Here is a 14,912-nt window from a genome sequence, read left to right as displayed (position 1 = left end):
TTCTTTTTGTTTCGTAATAATTTATGATGTATGTATTACATTGTGTTTTAATTCATTTACATCTCACTCCTACTGAGAATGTCTTGAATTTTTTTGCGCTTTTCAGAGGTCACACACCTCTCAGCAACATCAGTAGAGAACCGACATGCTCTAGAATCAGACCTGTACCCCTGCTGATACCCGGCTGTTTAAATTTACAGCCTAAGCCTTTTCCGCTGTACTGTTATCTGTTATCACCTCCACAGAGCCCATAAGATCCCATTTCAGTGTAGATGTTGTGTGTGAATTTGTAGCGTGTGCAGAGAGAGGGGTTTTAAATGTACAGCACAGGTAGTGGAAATGTGAGTCTGGCAGACAACATGACCTCACTGTTGGCTCTAAGCTGTCCCTGCTTGTGTGTGTATGTGTGTGCTCAGTGTGCCTGCATGTATTCTGTGTGTGTGTTCGGTGGGCTGACTGGGTGAGGCTTTTCTTTCTTCCCTCTCTAAGTTTTCCCGCACTCTCTTTGCCCATTGGTAATGTTCATCTGGCCTGACAGCTTGACTGTGGCCTGTAACTTGAACCCATTAAACCAGCTCTGACTCGCATAACCCCGCTTAGCCATTCAATGATTGGGTGATGAGCATTCCAACTGCTGTCATTGGTCCATTTGCCTGTCAATAAGTGAGACTAACGTTGGCTTTGAATTTTAGGGTTACTAATACTCGGCTGTGTAATCAGAGCAGGAAGGTAATAAAAACCTTCTCCACAGTAATATCCAGCTGGATACATTAATCATCTTTACTACTGCTTACCCCACCTCCATGCCATAAAGCCTCTTCTCTTCCACCAAACTACATGTTTGTATTGTTATGAGTTGCTGTCAGCAGCAGTTTGGATTTTGATTTACGTTGACCTCATCACAAACTGCACTTATTGTAAATGGCGGCAGATATGTGTAAGGTGAAAAACATCAAATTTAGTGAAATCTGTTGAACATATCTGGCACTGCCTCATTATCATACAGTAGCAGCAGTAGTAGTAATAACAGTAGTAGTAATAGTTATAGATGAATTCAAGAGCACTGGGTAATGCATTTTACCTGAGTTAAAGTGTCCTACATTGTCTAGTGAGCTGGTTTATTCAGGTTAAGACAGACCCCTCCCCCCCTTCTCCATACAGAGGAACCCATCCCTTCCCATCATGCACCTCGTATGTGTAGAGCCTCTTATGTGCGGAAGCGTACGGACAGTGTGGCTTACAGTCTGTCTCCGCAGGTCAAATCCAAAGTAAAGCCCTGTACATTCAGAGCTATATAAAATTCTGCAGTCAGAGGACAAAAAATATATATATATATATATATATATATATATATATATATATATATATATATATATATATATATATATATATATCCTCTCACACACACAAAACACTAAACATGTAGACTCCAAGGTTGTAACTGTGTTTCAAAGTCTGCATTCCCACAAGTGGGTTGCACTCCCCAAATGGCCTTGTTACTTTTCTGAGCTGATTAATGTTGATTAATAACCAGCCAGCGCCTGGGGATCAATAACACTTCATATTATAATTTATGATTGTGGCCTGCTTTAGCTCCTTGTATGTGGACAGGAAATGATGTCTGCTTTTGAAACAATACATTTGTGATGGCTGCAGGAACACCATTTAGGTAGCATTAAGAGTATCATTGTAGCCTATATGATTTTTTTTTTTTTTACTTTGTTTGACTGGTCTCATGTCATTAAATACATTTGTTGTGTTGGTAATTAAGCACACGCCCTGCCCCCATCCTAAATGCTCTCGGTGGAATTTGGCAGCGAGTGTGTACGTGCCACCTGTCGGTCTTAAAGTAGCAGCCCGTGTCAGTTACACTGACCTTGAACAAACTTTTCTTTGTGTTTCAAAGCACAAGCCCATCCAAAAAAAAAAAAAAGGCAAATCATGTGACCTGCAGTTTACTCCCTATTGCTTTGTTAGATATTGACTGCTCCTAAAATGAGAAAATATTTATTTATCCATTTATCCAGTGTTGTGTTGGTCACATTTAATTGGCTATTTTGTAAGCTCTGAAAGATGTGCAGTTTGCATGTTGCAGTATAACACATAAGATTGTTGGTACTGACATGGGCTTCACGCTTTGGTCAAAATGCATATGTGCATATGTTATTGTACGTGTACACAACCTAGTCACGTCTACTCTAGTTTTTAAGAGCCCCTGTCGGTGGAAGTGGACATACTTGAATCAGCAAATTAATGTCCAGAGGAGCATTTGATAAATAGCTGAAGATTATCTAGGTGCTATAGTAGATTAGTATTGTAGTTCACACATCTGCATTACTCTTACAGGAGCCCAGTGGGTCTCCCACACCAAAGAGACCCAGAGGACGACCAAAGGGCAGCAAAAACAAGGCTAGCAGCACAGCCACTAAGGGCAAGGTAAGCAGATGGATAAATCGATCGCCTGATTACCGATGTAAAGTACAATTGACAGAATGCGGATGTCAACTGTGTATCCAACAAGCCCTTACTGCCCTTCAGTCTGCTATGGAGTGAGTTTTAGTAATTAGCATGAGACGGTCATGAGCACTGTCCATGGCCATGTGCATTATCAGTATTTTGTATCTTAGAAACATCCATAGGATGTTATCTGCATTCACGCAAAAACTGTTATGCTTTCAGTAAAGCTGGATTAAAGGATTTGTTTTATTGTCTACCTTGAGTTGTAGTATTGTTCAGTGTTGACAGTGCCACACAGCTGTGTGTGTGTGTGTGTGTGTGTGTGTGTGTGTGTGTGTGTGTGTGTGTGTTAGTTAATGTAAGGTATGATTTATTGGTGTAACCACATTCATTTCTGCAGAAGGGTGTTTCAGTGCTAAAAGATGAACTGAAGATTCTGTTTAAATCTGCCTGATTTCCTGTCCTGGAGTTTCCTGTGTGTGTGTCGTATGGTGCATGATACAGGTGCACGAGCTACAGGACTGTTTCCAAGCCGATAATGCTCCTACACACACACACACACATCCCTGGTGTTATTGTGTGTGCACGTGTGTGTGTGTTTCTGTGTGTCTGGCGGTTATTACCCAGTTTGACCAGCTGTCTGGGAGCTGTGGTCCAGGTGGCTGCTGAACTGAAGTGGCCTGCATGCTGCTCACGTCCGTTTCTCAGATAATCGCCAATGAACCCATCGCCCCCCAGCCATCTGCCCAGCACACACACAGCAGCGCCCTCTACTGACTGTGACATACACACAGCAGCGCCCTCTACTGACTGTGACATACACACATGCTCAGGCAACAACAACTCCCTCTAATGTTCATAGACTGCATTGTCTGTGGACACTGTCGCTCGGACCTCTCCTCTCACTCTCACTCACATTTCTCCTCCTCTGTCATACATAGAAAACAACAACAACAACAACAGCAGCAGCTTCTGCAGGAGCCAAACGCAGAGGAAGACCCAAAAAAACGGTAAGAGTGTTTTGGGGTTTTTTTTTTAAATTGTTGCTTTATTGTGGCAGGAAATGTGAGGAGTGTGTGGCTTAGTTATTGCTCAGCTGTTTCAAATGTGAAGGTGTGTTTGCGTGAGGAGGGCTGTTGCCAGGGGCAACAACCAAAAACATTTGCATTTGGCTGCTTATCAGAAGGGGATTTCATGAGCTTTTGTTTGCTCTCTCTCTCTCACTAACATGCATCTTTCTGCTGTTCTTTTAAAACTCATGTCTATATCTCAAGTACATGCAACAATTTTGCATGGTTTTCACACTCGGTTATTTTGAAGACTTGTGTGTATTACTATCTACTCTAACTGGAATAAAATGGGTGATTTGTTTGGATTGAAGCAGTGTGCATTAAATAAAACATTGCAACAGTCAGAGTCTCCAACTACCTTACAGACAGCACAGTTCATTCTCCAGTCAGTATGGCAAACAGCAGGCCCCCTCAGCCACCCACCCACCCACCTACCCCCACGTGCACACACACACACACACCCTGTTCCTTCCTCGACAGCTCAGCCTTAAGTCATCAGCATGCTCCCTCTCTCTGCATTCCTCTGGCCTGACGCTACATCTTGGCTCTGGATGTGTTTGGCTTTCCTCCTCAGGAAAACTCATTTGAACATCTGACTGCGCCTCAGAAACCCAGTGCCTGACTCAAACTCTCACACACACACACACACACACACAGCTCTGACTCATACACTCACATACGGCTCTGACTCACACTGGAGTAGCAGCACAGCAACTGTCATCTTCTCCAGCCTAACCAAACTTCAGCAACACAACAGCCTTTTGCGTGCTACTCACTAGTCATGTATTTTATCCAACAAAGGATATTTCTTTTACTTCTGCTGATTTATCACACTGATAAACAGTGTGTTTAGAGTCTCTGTGTTTATTCACTTGGCGAGTTTTATTAGTGGCTCACTGGGGCAGCTGAAACTCAGCTATGAAGAATGAACCCCAGTTGAACTATGGGCAGTGGTTTTTATGAATGAACAGATCAGGGCCAGGGAAGGAAGAGGGGGAGAGAGAGAGAGAGAGAGAGAGACCAAGAAGGAGAGGGATGATGGGAGGGGAAGTGTGAGACACAAAGAGGAGGAGAAGGGAGGAAAGGGGGCAAAAAAGGGAGGAGGGAATGTCCTCCCCTTGTTAATGAATTGCCAGGTATCCTGTTTTCTGCTTTACCTTTTTTTGTTTGTTTGGTTTTTTTTTTCTTTGAAATTTGGGGTTTAAATACAAACAGCGTTGAGACCAAAATTTGACACTGCAAGTTTTGTTTCCCAACCCCCCCCCCCCCCCCCCCCCCCTTCGTGTTTGTGTCAGTAGCAGTGTCTGAGTTGTTTAATTTTTAGCAAATTGTATGCCAAGTACAAGTTACAGATTCACAATCACCCCTGCCCCCCCACTCCCACTCACTCTCTCTGTCTCTCTCCCTCTCTCTCTCTCAGGAAAAGGAGGAACAGCCATCAAAGGAATCCTCTGAGGAGGAGGAGGAGGAACAGTAAATAGCAGTCTGCTACCTCATAACTCAACATTTCTGACTTCCTGTCTACCAGAGCTGGACTGACTCTCCCATCAGCACTGCCACCCTGCCTTCTGTTTCTCCTTAGCACCCCCTAGCAACAGGGAGGCCTCTTCTCTCTGCAAAGCCACTGGAAAACTAACCATCTTTCAGATACTGTATGTATATCCATGCATATATGCATGCCTGAGTGTATGTATGTGTGTGTATATATAGAGTCCCATTCATGGGTATTTGGTTATTGCAAGTCATTGTCTTTTATACTGGACAAAGCTGTGCTCTGATGATGGTCTTTTTGACGATAGCTAGTATGAAATACTGAAGAAAACAAGTACCGCATTTTATTTTCTTTTTTTCCTAAAGAAACAGCGTTCAGGACTTGTCTTATTGCTTTGTTTAACTCATTCTACAGGATGTTAAATCTAACCTGTTAGGGTGAGTGGATTTCATGTTGCTTTTATACTGGACAAAGGTGAACTTGCCTACTATTTGGTTTCATCTGGTGTGTGTGTGTGTGTGTGTGTGTGTGTGGATCTGTGTGCATAGTGTCTCAAGATGCATCTGTCTTCTATAGCGACGTGGTGGCTTTAGAGCTAATTTGCTCTAAGCTTCGCAACTTAAGAGCTCAATTTGACTGTTTAACACAGCGCAGCATGTTTTACCCTCTTCTAATAATGCAAAATATCTGTGAATGTTTCACCTGGTTGTGATGCAACTTCTAAATCCGCCCAGCCCTGTCTGCACCATATTTGCAACCCAGTATCCCAGCTAGCTCCAGGGATTTTCTTGTCCGAGGCAACCAAACGTGTAGCCTCAGCATGCTAATACCTCAGTTAGGCTTACTAGCTTAGTGTTTATGAACAAAACATTTGACTGTTTTACAGATATGACCCAGTAATACTTGTAATAACTCACTTTTTTACAAGTTTTGGCAGACTGTACGTCAGCATAGCGTTTGGGACAGTTTTCTCAAAAACCTGCTAAATGACGACAGTCTTGGTTCCAGGTTTTAGTGCTGAGCGGGGCTAGTCAACACATTCATCTTACAGATTTTAACATTTCTGATTAGATCATTCCTATCCATTCTTCTCTTCACACACCTCTCCATTACTCTGCCTTTTCTTCCATGACGGGGGGGCAGCATTAGTGTGAGTGTTCAGACTGCTTTCTGAAACCTGTTCCTTTTTCTAGTGTTTTTTGTAAAGGTTGTTTTTACTCAGTGTCAGGGAAAGCTGATCGGTCCAGTTACTGGGTCTCTTCTCAGAACTTAATGCTGCTACGAACACGGTTATTAAAACCCGGAATACTGCAAACAGGACTTGGTTCTGTCAGGCCAAGCCTGCACATTCATACCTCACTCAGTGACAGCTTACTTATACTGAAATACATTCACACGGGCAGTTTTTCACACAGCAAGACTCACACACAGCTTCATAACTTTTAATCATCATCCTGACCAAAGCCTGGATTGTCCATCAGGAGAATTGTGACTTTAGTCTGGCTAACTAAAGTTTTGCTGTGTGAAATCCCCTCCCCTGGTCGTCTCTGTGCAGCCTTTGGAGTTTGTGTGTGTGCGTGTATATTTGTGTATGCGTGATGTCTGTCTGCGTTGGAGTGCGTCTTTTTAGTTTGGTTCTTGTTTTGTGTTAATTCCACCTAACTCTGTCCCCCTCCCCCTCCCCCTCCCCCTCCCCTTGCAGATTTACTGCTTTACTTTTATCAGTGTGTACATTCATCAGCTTCAGTTCAAATCACAGACGAGCCACAGGAGCGATGGTACCACATCGCTCCAGTACTGTCATTCTATTCATTGTTCACCAACTGTGGTAGATTTTAGTGGTTTGTTCGTGTTTTTTTTTGTTTTTTTTCTCCTAAGTTTGATTTTTTTTTTTTCTTTTGTATACATACTTGTTTGGTGCACTGAATTGTATTCTTGGATTTGGAGTATGATGGTCAATGGTTTAGTGTTACATCTTCAGGCAGCCTGTATCCCATTGGATTAAACGAGGGCTGTGTTTGAGCTCCCGGTACCATAGCCTATCAAAACATCACTTTTCTCATGTCCCTCTAAACTGACAGGCAAGAAAAACTGTTTTCAGTCTTTATAGTGTACACACTCTGTATTTTTTTAACGTGGCCTGCAAGAATTTGTATTCAGAATGGTAATAAAGTAAAGAATTCGTACACGTTTGACTCTTTTTTATCAATAGAGTAACCAATCCATTTGTCATATTGTGTGAAAGTAATTACTTGTATCATATGGTGTTTGTTTTGAAAACCTGATACTCTGAAGTTTAGTTTGAATACTCAAATGTAACAGTCTTTTTCTTCCACCACCCCTGTTAGTACAGGAATAAACTATGCAGTTTGACTCAAGAAAACTAAAATGCTTTTAACAGTTTTCATTAACATTAAAATGACCTTTAATGAGCTGCAGTAAAATAATAAGGTAGCAAGGACATTTATTTATACCTTGGTTTGACTCATACCTCTTTGGCCAACACTGTCAATTAAAAAAAAAAAAAAATCAAGGCTCAATCATGATTAAGGCATGAAACCTCTAATCTCTCAGTGCATGAACTCAAACAGTAATATCCTGCAATTCATTGTAATTTTCAAAAAACCACAGTGTATCCAACTTCAACATGTGTGACGTACCAGTAGAATGTTTCAACATGCTCAAGTAAGCAAACTTGATTCTCATTTTCGGTTTGGCACCAATCCTTCCAGCAGGAGGTGCTGCAGGGGTTACTTCCAGTGTGTGAAGCGTCAGATGTGTTGAAAAACAGCCCACTGAAGAAAAAGTCATGTTCAAACAAATTCCCTCTGTTCTCTGATCTGGACCGGATAAAAATCCATGTCTGACTTGTCTTACTCATTCTCCTGGCTTTGCTCCTCAGTAGGCCAGCATGACAGGGTGCATGCTTTGAACAAGGTGAGTCACTTTTTTTTGTGGAGGAGCCGTTTCCTGCATAACACCCCGGCATGTCTTTCAATGGTTACCAGCTTCCCAAGGGCAACCCACACTCCCAAACCACAAAGCAGAACATTTTTAACACAACAACTCACCTCCTCTTATGCTGTAGGGAAATTTTCAGATGTTCCCTAACAAGCCCCTCCCTACTCTCCCAGCCCATTCTCTCCAATCCAACATCTAGTTACACTGAGGCTCAGTGAGGCCTCCTGGATTAATTTTGAATCTGACAAATAATTTAAACATCAACAGATATTCAACTCAGGGCGTGGAAAGAAAGTCACTACAGGAATACAGAGTAATAGTAGAAATGGGCTCTGGTTCAGGAGAGAGATGGGCATCTTTAGTGGGACGGGATGTCGTCTTACAGTTATACAGTGATACGCTGCTTATATAGCCATTAAATGTCACATTTGTTTTGTTGAGATTCAGAGCTACAGAGCTGTTTTTTCTTTCAGGGAAACCCCTGATCCAGTGGCATTCCACACAACAAATTAACCTGAAATGCACAATAATAAATAAGAATTGTAACAGAAGAGCCTATATGCAACATTGCATTCATTGCAACATTGAGACCCAGACTAGGAGCAGTATAGCTTAAAGACAGGAGGACTCTGGGATCCAAATCAGCTTCCTCCACAGTAGATTCTCAGCGTGGATTCTCAGCTCCTTCCTTTTTTTTCTGCTTCACTTCAGTCGTTACCATGGTGATCAGTTTAGAATAATGGGACTTGATGTCTTTCAGATAAGCACAGGTAAAACCAGATATACATTGATATGCCCAGTGGAGCAGGCACCCCTTCTGAACTCTCATGCATTTACATCTTTAGCCAGGAGGGGGCGATGTTGCTGATACGTCCTCATCCAGCCTTGCACAACCTGAACAGAGATAGAGAACATGGAATCGAGCTTAGGGTTAGTTTGACTGAATATTATTTCTGTAGTGAGTTTTTTTTTATGATGGAATCTGTCACAAAGTAGGCTGAGCAACCTTCAGGCTGCAGCGGAAAAGGATAAACTCCTTCAGACTACGAATGAGGAAGAAAAGTTCAGTCTAAAGAAGGACAGCCCAACCATATTTACTGACAGAATAAGGGGCTATTTAAGGATAATTCCAATTTGCCTCTGATTAAAGACTCATTGGGAAACAGGTGTGAGCTCTCTTTAGTTTAGACTAGTGTTTCGGTTGATTTAATAGGGACCATGCACACAACAGTTCTTGGACCAGAGTTAGGTCTACATCTGCACACCATGCACTGGAACACCAAAATAAAATGGTATAATCCATATTAGAATATGTAGTACGATTTAGTTATACCATTACATGACAGAAAACATGTTATGTACACTGCAAAGGAAAAGCCATACCAAAGGTAACATCAGTAATGGCATGCTTTTTTAATAGATGCCAAAGTTTAGGCACTGAATAAAAACAGTGACGCTTCTGGAACTCTTGCTAACAGACAATGAGCTTTGTGTTCCTGCTAAGACAGAAGATGCCACTCATGCTGTATAAACTCTTCTAGTTGTAGCTCATTTATATTTACACACATACACACACACAGTCTTCAATGAGCAACTGAGGAACTTTTTTTTTAAAAGAAGTTTCTAATGTGAAGTTAAGAGAGTAACTGACTTCTATTCTGGTATGTTGGCCTTCACAGGGTGGAACTGAAAACATGGTAAAGCCAGGATAATATTGTCATGCTCTGTTTGCAAAATAGACTAACTGTAGACTCATGGCCTAAAGGACTGATATTCTCTTGTCAAAAGGATTTTTGTTTGTTTGTTTGTTTGTTTTTCCTGTGAAAATTCCAGCTAGGAACAGTACATCACTCTAATGTTTGGGCTAAATGATCTTGCCAGACATTCAATTAAGAGTGAAGATTCTATTCTGGTCCTAACAGGGCCATTGTTTTCACTGTAAATGCCCAGGAGCAGTTGAACTCTACAACTGGACAAATTAAACCAAGAAAATCATACAGTGGATATGAAGCACTCTCATAATTATGAACTTTACTGAACATAGTACATAGTGTGTGTGTGTGTGAGAGAAAGAGAGAGAGTGAAAGCAATGCGAAAAGCTGTTTCTTTGAGCGGGCTTTTCTGTACACAATCTTACCACCCTTTATCCAAAACCCCTTACAGATAAGAGGGTTTTTGCACACTCTGATTTCAAACACATTTTTGACTGATTCCAGTGAGGAATTCCTCAGCAGCTGGGTATTATCAGGCTTCAGAGGCAGCCCCAGCACCACACTTCTCATCAGAGTCTATTGTGTCCTGTGTGATAAGCTCTCTATACACTTCTATAATACAGTAAAAGAATAAAATGCTCTTTACCTAAAGCACTAGACTTTTACAGACATGATTCACCAACTTCCACATAAACCGGCCCAGACATTTATGCAGAGTATAACTGCATTTCTTAGACATATTTTGTGTAAATGGCAAACCATGTTCAAACAATACACTATAAAACATCCAGGATAACTCAAAGCCAAATGCAATGACAGTATTTACCTAAAATACCTCTTCCCCAGGCAAAATGAAAGCACAATTACATGTGTTTGGAAAGAGACATATTAAAAATCATGGTTATAAAATTCCAGGACTTTTGTAGTAATACTGCTGTGGAAGAGGCTGGGAAGATAATTCAGGAGTGATTTAAAAGGTCTACAAATGCAAGGATTTGGATGTTCATTCTAATTAGTTAAGGGGATACCTTAGTATCTTCCTCCCTCCAGAGCATTTCCTGTTCTGCTTCATTCACTTCCTCTGACGGGTCATATGAGTAAACAGGAAGTAACTGGTGCCGCAGCCTGTCAATTCTGACACAAACACAGGAAATGAAAAAAGATTCAGCAGGATTAAAAAGAATATAAATGCATACTCTCTACTTACCATGTGTGGCTTTGTCATTTATACAATTTAATCCTTTAAGTAAAGCTCCAACAGAACCCCATATAAAAACGAGAGCGGCACTAGGAGAATTTAGTATGAACTTCAGCAAATGGGGAGGAGGAGGAGGATGATGATGATGACGACGATGATGATAATTTTATACTTTTTCACTGTCAAGGCTCCACTGACCACCTTTGTAGTGAACTGCACACACTGACAGAATCCAGTTTCTGCCTTAATCTAACAAAATCCATAACAACCTTGACCCAATGATTCTTAACATGACAAACAATGAATGAATGTTTGGATGAGTGGCGTGCAAAGTTTAAGTTTTATTTTCTCTGTTTGGAACACACCGCAGCTCAATGCGATCTTTATGGGGTCGTCATGACATCAGAACTCAGAGTTTCAGTTTAAATAAAGAAAGTACTTTCCAAAGAGTGGAACATAATTTTCAAACATGGGCCACAGAAACCAAGAACTCACTTTAGTGTTGACCTCATTACTAAGACACAGTCTTACTGCTATCTCTATTATTGACTCTATTTTTTGAAACCCACTCTATTCCTGATTCCATTCCTGAGGCCCATCCTATTACAAAAATCTAATATAATAATTACTGTATCAGCAACATTTACTGCACCACTGATTTCTTACAGAAATCTACACTATAAATGACTATATCACAGATAACACTGGCTCTTTTACGGAGACCCATCGTATTACTGACTCTGTTGCAGGGGTCCACTTTATCCACTGGCTGTACAACTGATTTTACTGAAGAGATCCACTCTACTACTCACTCTGTTGAAGAAACCCATACTACGGTTTATGGTCCCTCTACTACTGACAGTATCATTATTATATGGCTTGCAGTGAGTAGAGGGATAGAGCATCTGGAGAAGAAATAAACTCACCTTTTCTTCTTTCGAATGTACATCACCTAAAACAGAAGACATAAACACATCCATCTGACTCTATTCATCTCATCACCAACAACAAAACACAGACAGACACACATATACATAATTTATCCCAGAACAACCTCACATCTGATTTTAGTCATCTGAATACCAACAGCAGACATATACAAAGTACACCTCACATGAAATGTGTTTACATATATTGGCTAGTACTTTGTATATTTTTGTGAGTAAATCTATGTGTGAGTTTTACAAACACACTTCCCCCTCTGAGGCTTACACTCTACATGGTCCTCAGGGAGAAAGGCCTAAGGAACACGAACACACACACACACACACACACACAATAAAGCTACTCTCTCTAATATACATGAGGCTGCACGACAATCTTGCTACATCTATAGTTGAATAAAAGATTCTTTATTTCCCTCCAATTTGTTTCTCATCAGTGTACCACCCCCATGTGACTGCATTCCTCAGTTTAACTTCTCAATTATGTACACCCTTCACTAACACACTCGTACAAATACACACATACACACAAAGGCCAATCCACACCCCTTCTCTCCCCATTCCTGTAAATTTGTGAATATGCCATGCATAAACATGTTACATTTTGAGCCATAAACCTAAAGGCTCAGTTCATATCAGACAGCCATAGACCCTCCTAACTAGATTAGTTCTAAACTGAAAATGTGGTAAATGCTCAAGCTTAACTCTTCCCCTTTCATCTTTTTACCCCCATTACATAATGATTTTACCACATACAAAATGGGAATAAGTATGCTGTGTAACATGTCTCCTATTTTGTATTTGCACATCCAGTTCACATTTTGAGTAACGCTGATAAAGGGGACGGTGTTTTAGTGAAATGACGTCCCTCTTTAGTGTCAAAGGGCATTCAGTTAGCTGGTTCGCTACATACCACAGCCGCTACGATGCCGACGAAGGTGATGAAGAAAAAGGGCACCAGTACGTAGCCAACCACCACGTCTCCATTTACCGTGCCAGGAGGTTGCGTAGTCGAGTTCATGACGGCAAGGCGGAATCAGGGTCAGGGGATAACCCCTCACCCCAGCTCTTTCGGAGCGTTTGGTCGGCCGTAAGTTGCTCAGGTTCCTGCCCTGATGTTTACGCCTCATCCTCAGCATTCATGTGACATGCACATGCTCTTAGCTCGCTCCCTAATGAGCGAGAGTTCAGCCTAAAGAGGGAGGGACGGGGGGAACATAGTTGTGTTAGCCCATACATAGACTCGAATTCCCTTAATTTGCACAGTACTTGCATGTGATAGTATATACTGATTAAGAATATGGCAAAAATTAAACTGGGGTCTAAAACCGACTACACAATTGGTCACCTCGAGTACTGGTACTAAAACCTTTAGTGTAACTCTAATGACTAACTAAAAAGCCCATTCTGGAGGAATATAAGGGAACATCGTGCTTTGCTGTATCGTTGTTTATAACATGTGGTGACGGGCCGCTGAATCAGTTTATAGTTATTAAATCTTTTTGGAAGTTGGTGTAGATTATGAGACCTTATAAGCCTACTTAACAGCGCTGAAAAGTTGTTGTAATAGACAGTTAAATGCAAAGTTACCAGTGGATATCAAATTGAATCTTAAATATTTCACCTTTAAGCATAAAAAAGACTTGAGTGAGTTTGGTACTGTGCAGGCCATACTGACAATTCACAGCGCGAGACTACACGACAACTTCATCAAAGGTTTTTTTTTTATGTCGTTTCAGATTAATTCATGTCTTAGAAAGTTTCTCTGAAATCTAATCTTTTTTCCCAAAATCACGTTTCTAAAAACTTGTGCAGAGGTGAGTAACGTTACGCTCTCTGACAACCAACAAACTAGTATCATTCTGCTGATTCACATGAAGTGTTATGTCCGACTGCGGTTCAGCTACCTAGGAGCGATAACATCATGTTTGATATCGGGTGACTATTAAGACTGACCCAACTCACCATTTCCAGGAACAGTAAAATAACAGACGACCGAAATCAACGTTGGCAATGCCTGCTGTCACACGGTTTTTCACTGCCTAAGAACCTGGGAAGGAAAACATCAGCGTAGGTGATTGACAGCGGACCTATAGAGCCTTAAAAAGAGAATTAGGACGGGACTAGCTCCTTCACAGCCAATGAAAAGATCAAGCGGCACTGCCGGGTTGAGCTATGGGTACTTAGTTTACGTCATTTATTGTCCGCTAGATGTCGGCATTGGGTTTGTCTAAACCATGTGCGTTTGCAGTCCTACGTTGTTTGATATGCTCGGAGAAGGCACCTAAACGTTCAGTGTCTATTGAATCTGGCGGCCAAGGCGCTCGACAGTTCATCTCACAAGATTGTTAGACTTCTGTGTCACAGCATCTTAGTGTTACCACCCCAGAATCCCAGTCCCATTGTGTCTCAGCAACACTTTAGTGTGTCAATGCCTCAGAGTCTCAGTCCTCCAGTGTCTAAGTGATTCAGTGTCAAAGTGCTTCAGTGTTTCAGTGTCACTACATCAGTCCCTCTCCTCAGCCAAGTGCTACTTCCTCCTTTTCAGGAAAACAAATGTATAGAATTACAGTTCCATGTGTGGCTAACTCCAGTCCCTTCCCACCACACCACTCGTTGCCATCTCAGAGTCCCTTGCCCCCACTACTACCAGACATTGTAACAACAGTGTGTGTTTGTATGTGTGTGTGTCTATATATATATATATATATATATATATATATATATATATATATATGTGCGCCTCTGTGTGGAATTGCGGAATTCCAATCCCAGCCACAGAGAACACAGAAAGGTCCCACTACCATCTGCAACCAGTTCAGGGAAAGAGAAGTTGTAATGAGAGATCATGTAAGACTGGCTAAATGTTAATGAAAACTGCTGGCAACAGTATAAAGCAGAGACATGGACCATGGAGTAATCAGTTCATATAGAACACAAACGTCATCATGAAACCTAACACAAAGGGGACAAAACACATACATTAAATGAGGTGTTTTTGTTTTTTTTGTAAATTCAATTCAATTTGCTGATGCAACAGAAATATACATTTTACGTGGACAGAAGTATTATTGCTTC

General features: G+C 41.3%; 1 protein-coding gene across 1 annotated transcript; it reads right to left on the bottom strand.

The window, feature by feature from the left end:
* Positions 1-7,426: 7,426 nt before the first annotated feature.
* smim29 (small integral membrane protein 29) lies at positions 7,427-13,901 on the bottom strand. The gene is made up of 5 exons (XM_030769905.1): positions 13,800-13,901; positions 12,748-13,026; positions 11,817-11,842; positions 10,721-10,826; positions 7,427-8,874 (listed from the first exon to the last, which is right to left on the bottom strand). The coding sequence occupies exons 2-5, from the start codon at positions 12,853-12,855 to the stop codon at positions 8,806-8,808; spliced, it is 309 nt and encodes a 102-aa protein (XP_030625765.1). The 5' UTR covers positions 12,856-13,026; positions 13,800-13,901; the 3' UTR covers positions 7,427-8,805.
* Between the last annotated feature and the right edge of the window lie 1,011 nt (positions 13,902-14,912).

The sequence above is a fragment of the Chanos chanos genome, chromosome 3 (assembly GCF_902362185.1).
Source record: "Chanos chanos chromosome 3, fChaCha1.1, whole genome shotgun sequence".
NCBI classification, from domain to species: Eukaryota; Metazoa; Chordata; class Actinopteri; order Gonorynchiformes; family Chanidae; genus Chanos; species Chanos chanos.
This window is presented reverse-complemented; position numbering and strand designations above follow the sequence as displayed.

Excerpts from the sequence above, each read along its gene's own strand:
- smim29 (XM_030769905.1), bottom strand. The coding sequence starts at position 12,855 with ATGAACTCGACTACGCAACCTCCTGGCACGGTAAATGGAGACGTGGTG. Across the intron at positions 11,843-12,747 it reads TCGGCATCGTAGCGGCTGTG|GTGATGTACATTCGAAAGAA; the intron begins GTATGTAGCGAA and ends CTTCTGTTTTAG. Across the intron at positions 10,827-11,816 it reads TACATTCGAAAGAAGAAAAG|AATTGACAGGCTGCGGCACC; the intron begins GTGAGTTTATTT and ends TGTTTGTGTCAG.